Source organism: Diaphorina citri, unplaced genomic scaffold (assembly GCF_000475195.1).
Source record: "Diaphorina citri unplaced genomic scaffold, Diaci psyllid genome assembly version 1.1 scaffold215, whole genome shotgun sequence".
Classification (NCBI taxonomy): Eukaryota; Metazoa; Arthropoda; class Insecta; order Hemiptera; family Psyllidae; genus Diaphorina; species Diaphorina citri.
In genome coordinates this window covers 267,875-277,234 of record NW_007377652.1, presented here as the reverse complement: position 1 = coordinate 277,234, position 9,360 = coordinate 267,875, and the positions used below count along the sequence as shown (strand labels likewise).

At 37.6% G+C, this 9,360-nt stretch overlaps 2 protein-coding genes across 2 annotated transcripts; one reads left to right on the top strand and one right to left on the bottom strand.

Moving 5' to 3' along the window:
- Window positions 1-663: 663 nt before the first annotated feature.
- LOC103506110 (60S ribosomal protein L32-like) lies at window positions 664-7,381 on the bottom strand. Its single transcript, XM_008470490.2, has 4 exons — window positions 7,300-7,381; window positions 6,421-6,520; window positions 3,262-3,414; window positions 664-822 (listed from the first exon to the last, which is right to left on the bottom strand). Exons 2-4 carry the CDS (start codon window positions 6,511-6,513, stop codon window positions 664-666), a joined length of 405 nt encoding a protein of 134 aa, XP_008468712.1. The 5' UTR covers window positions 6,514-6,520; window positions 7,300-7,381.
- LOC103506109 (protein PIH1D3-like) lies at window positions 1,372-3,063 on the top strand. Its single transcript, XM_008470489.3, has 2 exons — window positions 1,372-1,844; window positions 2,461-3,063. The coding sequence occupies exons 1-2, from the start codon at window positions 1,638-1,640 to the stop codon at window positions 2,908-2,910; spliced, it is 657 nt and encodes a 218-aa protein (XP_008468711.1). The 5' UTR covers window positions 1,372-1,637; the 3' UTR covers window positions 2,911-3,063.
- Window positions 7,382-9,360: the final 1,979 nt, after the last annotated feature.

Below are 9,360 nucleotides of genomic sequence, written 5' to 3'. Positions count from 1 at the left end.
TCTGTGTGTTGTGGCTTATTCTTCCTTCGTTATTATTACTATTATAGTAAATCTCCAGCTTTGAATCCATCTGTGTGTTGTGGCTTATTCTTCCTTCGTTATTATTACTATTATAGTAAATCTCCAGCTTTGAATCCATCTGTGTGTTGTGGCTTATTCTTCCTTCGTTATTATTACTATTATAGTAAATCTCCAGCTTTGAATCCATCTGTGTGTTGTGGCTTATTCTTCCTTCGTTATTATTACTATTATAGTAAATCTCCAGCTTTGAATCCATCTGTGTGTTGTGGCTTATTCTTCCTTCGTTATTATTACTATTATAGTAAATCTCCAGCTTTGAATCCATCTGTGTGTTGTGGCTTATTCTTCCTTCGTTATTATTACTATTATAGTAAATCTCCAGCTTTGAATCCATCTGTGTGTTGTGGCTTATTCTTCCTTCGTTATTATTACTATTATAGTAAATCTCCAGCTTTGAATCCATCTGTGTGTTGTGGCTTATTCTTCCTTCGTTATTATTACTATTATAGTAAATCTCCAGCTTTGAATCCATCTGTGTGTTGTGGCTTATTCTTCCTTCGTTATTATTACTATTATAGTAAATCTCCAGCTTTGAATCCATCTGTGTGTTGTGGCTTATTCTTCCTTCGTTATTATTACTGTTTATTCGTTTTCTTCCGTACGGATTCGGGCGTTTCCGTTGGTGAGCCGAATGGACAGCTGTTGGGCGCGTTGTACAATGTCACGGCGTTTCTTCGAGGAGACGGCATGGCCGATTTCCGCGCAGTACTTCCTGTTTTGCATCATGAGAACTTCGAGCTCCTGAAATTAAATTGGAAACAAAACATAAGGAATAAATAACTTTATGGAGGACATGTATATATCATGGGAACATGCTTACATCTCCACTAAGCAATAAGTAAACAAGGCTAATAAATCCCCATTGACGTCAACTTAAATTTCAAACCAAAGTATTCCGGCCTACAAAAAGGTCAGTAACATCAGAACTATAACATCGCTACCGGAACACATTTTTATCCTGAACTTTTTTTTAGGTTTGATAGAGGGAATTGTAACTGCTAAGGTCTTAGCGTACGGAAATCAAAGAGAGAAGGAAGACAGGATAGGAGAAAGTCAGCCAGCAGCCTTTCCGAGAACGAACATTATCCTATCAGGATAAAATCCACCCCGACCGGGAATCGAACCCGCGGCCTAGAGCTTACAAGGCAGCCAACTAGGCTGGCTTCTTCTTACTAACATACTAGCAGGGGTGAGGTTCTCTATCTCTAGTCAACACTACCCTGTATGTTGCCATGGAAACAGAACAGCTTGTTTACAATAATTTTGTTTCAGACCTCAGGAAAACTTCAGGGTATTTTCATTTCTCAGATTTGAGTTGGTTTATTTTTCCAAAGAATTTTCTTTTTCTACCAAAGCTTTTCTTTTGATCTAACTCAATATGTGAAAAGAAAAGATCTTCTCTCATAGTTGATTTGCTAAGAATATTTTGTTCGGACGTGTGGAGTGCTGCAAGAAAGGCGAACTTTTCCCAACTTTAAATTAATTTGGTTACACTAAAAGGATTGGGAATTAAGGACCAAATAAACCCAGAAAGTGGGGGGAAAAAACAACTCAAAATGGATAGCCTATTCAATGCGGCCGATTTACAAAATCTCTCCAATTTGCTCAACCAGGGAGGAAACAACAATGACTCGGATTCCGAGGAAGAAATGTGCAGCACGAGTGGAAGGAAGAAAGTAGGGGGCGCCTCACGCCATGCACCAGAGAATCCTCGCTTCAAAGTGAACATTCGACGTGTCACTGCAGACGACCCAAGTGAAGAGGTGAGTATTTGAAGATTTGAAATCTAGGAGCCTGGGGCAAAATTTCTAAATTAATGTTGGATTTCCACCAATATTTATTCAGTCATTTGTTATGCTAGCAGCCAGTTAAGTTCCATTTAATTTGTATTGGCTTAACAGGGGTGTTAAGCTAACAGGCTGTTTGAGGCTGGAAAGAAAGTTGGTAAAATCCACCATAAGACTTCTCAGATACAGAAAAGTTCAGACAGTGCCTTCGACAATTTTAGCTATGAATTGGTCCTCTGAGAATCAAAGAAACCAACTCCTGACCTTAGGAGTTCTAGTAGAAACAGGAGTTATAAACTTAGGTACCAGCACAGATATCAAATTATTTGTTAAAGACATACATAACACCTTTCACTGTACCTACTAGCCCAGCAGATGCATTTCTATGAAGAAATTTTGGATCCTATCAAAAAGAGACTAGTACATCCCCTGACCTCAAATAGATATAGATACTTGTACTTTGTTTTTATTCCAGCCAAAGTAGGGGGGGGGGGAAGAAGTAATACCTTTAATGAAAAGTAAATAACTTTTCTTACTTTTCATAGGAAAGAAAGAAACCTAAGACAAGGCATTTTAAAAATCTGATTTTCAGTCAGGTCCATCCAATGGCAAAGGTGACTCAGCCAAAACTGATGAGGAAGATGACAAGTGGGCCATCTGGAACAAGGATGAAGTACCTAGCATGGACACACTACCTGATGACGCCAATCTAGACCCTCGCATCACTCCTGAATATGACATCATGTACCAGCAATCGGTCACTTCAGAAGACATCTACCTACAAATGGGTGGCAAAACACCATCCAGTGTGAGCTGTGAAGATATGCTCGTGACAATTCAACTCCCAGGAGAACAACGGGAGAATGTTGATTGTGATCTGACAACCCAGCATGTGGACATCAGGTCAATCAAGTACCGCTTAGCACTACCACTACCTCATCCTGTATTGCCACATCTGTGTCAGGCAACATGGGACTCGGACAAGTCTGAGTTGAAACTCACACTACGACTCACAAGGGAGTTTGACTGTGTCAATTTTTAATCTGAGGGAAGTGTACCCTAATGTTTTTGCTTTACATACATATTGTTCCTGCTTTGACATTTAATAAAGACTTTCTTTATGATAAAATTACCCATGAATGTGAATTTGTGATTTAACTGAAATCAGGGGAACAAATATAAAAATGATAGTAACTCCAACATGCTGAGTATAGGAAATAGGCAATGTTGCTTGTTAGTGGAGATAATTGACATTTCTCTTACCTAATTATAGCTAGTCTCTACCTCTACCTACTATGTACTTTGGTACTGATTTGATCAGTATGAATTTGTAAACAAACAAATAAGTATGTCAACTGACAACCCCCCCTTAATTTTCTTCAAGGAAACATACCTTGACATTGTGGACAACAACTTTGAGGAAATGGTTGGGCAGCATGTGTCTGGTCTTCTTGGCACTACCATAACCAATGTTGGGCATCAAGTATTGGCCCTTGAATCTCCTTCTGACTCTGTTGTCAATTCCCTTGGGTTTCCTCCATGATCTCTGTTAAGAAAGAAAAAAAGACAAATATCAATAAACTGGCAGAACTACTTGACTAAAGAAAGGTTTTGAACAAAGAAGCCTCACATGTACAGGTTCATATTAGTGTTTGATAACCTTGCTTGAGGGTTTCAATCACTAACAAAAACCTGTAGACCAAGGGGTGAGAAAAAGTAGGTATAGGTTCCAACATAGGTATTTAGAACATAATTAACATAAAATGTATTATTACATGGTGTGTGAAGGTGTGTCCAAATGTAGTCAACCTGCTGTTGATCAATATTGATAGTCAAGGTGAAAATATGTTGTTGAGGCAGTGTGGACAGTTCAGTCAATATCAATCAATGGCTGGTCAACTATGTGGGGACACACCTTCAAGTCATGGGTATGCACAGGGTTTGGCATGGATATGCCTCCATTAGGGTTGCCAACTTATGAAAATTGTATGATACATACCTAGGTATAAATAAGATAAATATATTGTCTAAGCCGGTAACATGAGCAGTAAAATTTCCTTTTGTTTTTATTTTATACTGTTCATGAGTGACCCAGTTACACAGATTTGCTCGTCTGATCTTGGATTAGATGTTCAGTACAGAATTGTTTGCTGTTTTGCTCTTGGAAAATACATAGGCCGGTAGGTAGGTATACCTACACATAATGTACCTACACTGTTTATTGTAGTATTTTTATTGTTGTTTGAACTATGTCCTTATAAATACGATGTTGTCTTATGGTTGGGTGAGTAGGAGCGTCTTCACTTTCAAAGCTCTTCTTGTTTTGCTAAGATGAGTCATCAGCGTTGCGTGAATGTAAAATTATTGTGCCTACGTGTCATTGATTTTCCCCGGTAAAAAAAAAAAAAAAAAAAAAAAAAAAAAAAGCGGGGGCCTTTTACTAGGTAGGTATCCTCAGTGTAGAAGCTGATACATTCTTGACCATAGATAAAAGTTAGTTTTTTTTTTTCATTGAAAAAACCAAACGTTGAAATCGATCAGCCATGCGAGCGCTTTAACCACTAATACTACGCCACCAAAGTAGGCGTTCATAGATAAAATATTATCAATATTATTCATAGATACATCATCATATCATCAATCAATATTATTGGTTATTGGGATGTTTGTTTACAATAATTTCAAGCTCAGTTAATCACCAGGTATTCGGTGCCCTGCAGTTGCATTAAAGATCAGCCATGCTACCATTATTCTAGGTGTAGCTCCAGGTATATGGTATAATCTGCCAGAGACGACATAGCTCGGTACCTATAGGTATGTACATCATATCTACCTACCTATATCCTTAATGATTATTGTGTGTCGCATCAAGCATAAATCCGGCGAAATAAATTTAATATCTGGAGCAGAGATCTATATTTTATGTTTAACATGGAGATAGGTACTAGTGCCTTCTTTGTAGATATTTCATGGTTTGGGTAGGTACAACAAAACAGTTTGCTACAGAGTAGGTAGGTACCACCTACCTATGGGTATCTAGTGAATTTACTGATGTTTGTCACTAACTCACCAATACTAGATTAGGTACCTTCTTAGGTACACACCGATCTATATCTAAACTAAATGAAAGTTGCTATGAAGAAGGTAGATAGATACCTACCTACTGTATAGGTAATCAAGTAGGGACCATCATGCATGCAACTGTCGAAATAGTCACCCATCCGGATACCAACCACGTGCAACGTTACTTAACTCCGGTTATCCATTGGGGTATGTGTGTATTCAACATGCTATCACCGTTCGCTTCGTTCGTCTTTTTCCCAGCTAAAATTTCATTTTAGTTCCAATGCAATGTAGGTGTAGGTAGGTACGTGTTGAAGCACCTGATAGGTACTTACGAGTACCCAATAAAAAGTTTTTCTCGACACCTTTTCAGCAACAACAAAACCAAATAATAGGTAGGCAGTAGGCACCTAAATCAGCAAATTCATCAGCCGTTCAGCGGGCAAGGACGTACCAGTCTATCGAATTTATTATGATTGGTATCTCGAGGTTTTTCTTTGGATCTGTAAATCAGAATAATACAATTTTCGAGGTTGGTTCCTAACACATAAGTAGGTAATAGGTACTAGGTAGGTACCTAATACCTACTTATGTCTACATAGTGAAAATTGTATGATACATACCTAGGTATAAATAAGATAAATATATTGTCTAAGCCGGTAACATGAGCAGTAAAATTTCCTTTTGTTTATATTTTACTGTTCATGAGTGACCCAGTTACATAGATTTGCTCGTTTGATCTTGGATTAGATGTTCAGTACAGAATTGTTTGCTGTTTTGCTCTTGGAAAATACATAGGCCGGTAGGTAGGTACCTACACATAATCTACCTACACTGTTTACCTATTGTAGTATTTTTATTGTTGTTTGAAGTCTGTCCTTATAAATACGATGTTGTCTTATGGTTGGGTGAGTAGGAGCGTCTTCACTTTCAAAGCTCTTCTTGTTTTGCTAAGATGAGTCATCAGCGTTGCGTGAATGTAAAATTATTGTGCCTTATGCTTTTCAGTCTAGTATTAGGTCGGTTAAGTACCTATACTATTCCAGAGGGAATATGAAGGGATATATTACTTAGTCAAGAGGAAGGAAATTTGTTGTTTACCTATTACTATTATTTTATTAATTCTCAATTTTTGTCCAACTTGTATATATATTTCTGTAAATAAAGATTTGATCCAATTGCGTAATAATTACTTACGTCATGCACTAAAAGCCCAATCTGAGGCTTAGGTGTAGGGGCTAGACAGCCCTAAAGGATGGGTTAAGCTTCTACGAATTACTTACGTACTCACAAGGGAAAGATTTGTTAGTGGATGTGTCAGTCGCACCTATACATTTCTCGGCATATACGGTACAAACTAGCAAAATGGTGAAAAAATACGGATTTCCCGATTTTTACCCGGAACAAAGGCATGCACCTCCATGTACATAACCACAACCTCTGGTTTAGTGAAAGAAAAAAACCAACAATTTTCAAAGGGAAAACTTACATGAAGCTTCTTGTATCGGTCACTTTGATGACGGATGAAGACCTTCCTCCTCTTCTTGACAATCTTTGGACGATATACTGGTTTGATAGACATGGTTGTTCTTTGAAAAAAATTAAAGTTGCAAGTTATAGCACAAAATATTGAATGATTCTTAAGGCTGGTAAATGAAATAGGTAAAAGACAATGGTTGGGTTTTAGTTGTTTCCTTAAAGCTAAATTCAATTGGATCTTGATTCTTGTTACAAACTTAAGAATAACTAATCTGTTTTCTTCTTTTTTTATGTCAATAAGCTAAGGTGTAGTCAAAATACTTATGGTCCTAGGTACTACAATCAAGGCCTTCGGTAATCTTCACAAGACCTCCTTGGCCTGTAGAAAATGGATTTCTCATAGAATGTGTAGGTGATTAATTTTTGCTCGATTTCTACCTAGTGTTCAGAGAAGAGGTTGCTTGCTACATAGGATATTGGTACTCTTTCTCAGTAGGTATAGGGGGAAGGTAGGTACCAGGATACCCACCTCACATCTACATTACAATCTTTGTTCTTTGACTCTGACAAAGTTACGGTAGTTGATTCTCCAGTTTAGAAGACTATAATGGTGTAAACGGTGGGTTTTTATGTTTTTAACCATAGGTAATGATAGTTTCCATGGAAATACTGGCTTTCTACTTATCACACCAAGTTTCAGGGGTGAATAAGATTGCTCACCTCTTTTAACACCTCCAACAAAATCTTGCTAATTTCGCTGTTGAAATCACCTGTAGCGTCAGAATTTATTTTCCTAAACGCATAACACTTCTTCCTATTAGGGAATGATGACCTTTACTTACATCTTTAAAGGATTTATTGGATAAATAAGGATAAATTTTCGTCTTACCTTTCGGGAACAAAACTCCAAGAGCCCAAAAGAAGGAATGCTGTTTTGTTTTTGTTTACAAAATTTTCTGTTTACCTATAGGTACCATATTTCTTAGACCTACCTAATAGGTACCATATTTCTTAGACCTACCTAATAGGTACCATATTTCTTACCTTATCCTATAGGAAGGAAAGTAATGTATTTCTACTTATAGGTAAACAAGGACAGGTAGGTAACAGGAAATTCTATGAGCAAACTTTTGAAACTTTCCTCCTACCCCTGGGTTTTATGGTTTCCTGTTATAGCCTTTTCTTTGTTAACTACAGAACTTTTTCCGATTATTAGTGCTAGGGTAGATGTCAAGATTCATTTCAACCTTGAGTTATCTGTAGGCCAGTGGGAGTGTGTTTTAAGGTACAAATGTCAGTCGTACATCCGTGGCACAAGCTCCGGCTTTTACGGATGGGTATACCATTTGTTAACCATTTATTTGATGAGAGAATAGGTCTGAAAAACCAATAAATGGAAACTTGTAAAATAAATAAAATGTATCATTTTCCAGTACACACTAGATAATAGATATTTTGTTTTGTTGAGATGTATCCATAGGTGGCTGTAGGTGTAGGTAGGTGGAAAAACTACATTCATTAGGTACTTAAAAAGGCGTTAAAAAATACTTTAGAATAGGTACTTAGGTATACAAAGAAGGAAGAAAATAATTATAGATTTTCACTTAAAATGGCATAGTCTACTGGCATAGTTTCCGAAGAAAACACAAAGACCTATAAACTGTTGTTTCCATGTTGCATTCTAGTACTGACAAGTGGGGAAGTGGGGAGGAAGCATTACTATGACAGATGGGAGGGAGTGTGGAGAAGTAAAAGGTAGCACGGTGGTGAGTAGGGGGGGGGGTGTAATTAAAATTAAGAAACTAGAAGTAGACGGTAAGAAAAATTAGGGGAGAGGGAGGGAGAGAGAGACAGAAAGAGAGGAGAGAGAGATAAGAAGAGGCAGGAAGAGAGAGAGAGAGCGAAGGAGGAGGAGGGAGAGAGAGAGAGCGAGAGAGGGAGGGAGAGAGATAAGAAGAAAGGGGAATGGGGAGGGGAGTAATTAAAAACAAAAACAAAATTGATGTCTTGTGCTTTCTTAGCTTTTCTTCTTTTCGTGATTCTTGTAGCTTGGCACACATTTTTTTACCTTCCCTGCAGTTTCAACTTACCTACCCCCTCTTTTTTTTAAAAAAAAAAAGAAAAAAAAAACATTGTATAGGGAGCTATTGTAGTTGCTTACCAAGTTAGCTACCAATTGTAGATTGTCAAATTTCGACTTGGCGGGGCGGAGCGCTACCGCGCTCCTTCATAGCTTCATAGCTACAGTATTAGAAGCGTGGGTAATATCCCCTGACTAGTGAAATGTGACAAAAGAAATCAAAGAACATTAGGAATTTCGTTTTAATTTCATCATGCAATCTTAAAATTAAATGAGACTCAAAAAATAAGGGCAAGGCATCAAAGGTTGCTTTTTTTTTTTTTTTTTTTTTTTTAAACTGACTCATACTTTACCTACCCATCCACCCACCCACGCAGTGAAAAATTTTCGGGTTTTACGATAAGGAATTTTACTGTAATAAATCCTCACAATATCACAGTAAAAGGTACCTCTTTCATTTACCTCTGTCCAGAAAAAAAAACTGGACCTGAACTTTGTAGGTACTGTACCTAGGTATAAATACATAGGTAGGTAGTTAGGTATAAATTTCCAAGATATGCACGCAACTATAAAGGTAAATCTAGGTCTGTACCTACCTAGATAGATTAATCATGATATTCAACCTACCTATCCAGATTGTAAAATTTTTTTCTCTCCGTTTCTCCTTCCTCCATATTCCTTCCTTCTCACCTCTCTTCTACCTATTGCTTGACTTCTTCCTCTTTTCCTTTGGGTATTTTTCACTTAACCCCAGAATTCCATCCGTCTTCGCCACTGTCTGAAAATAGTTCTACCTTACTATCAGAGCGTAAATCCAGTCCGTCCCCTCTCCCCCCCAAAAATTCTTAGCCCGATCCATCCCACCCTCCA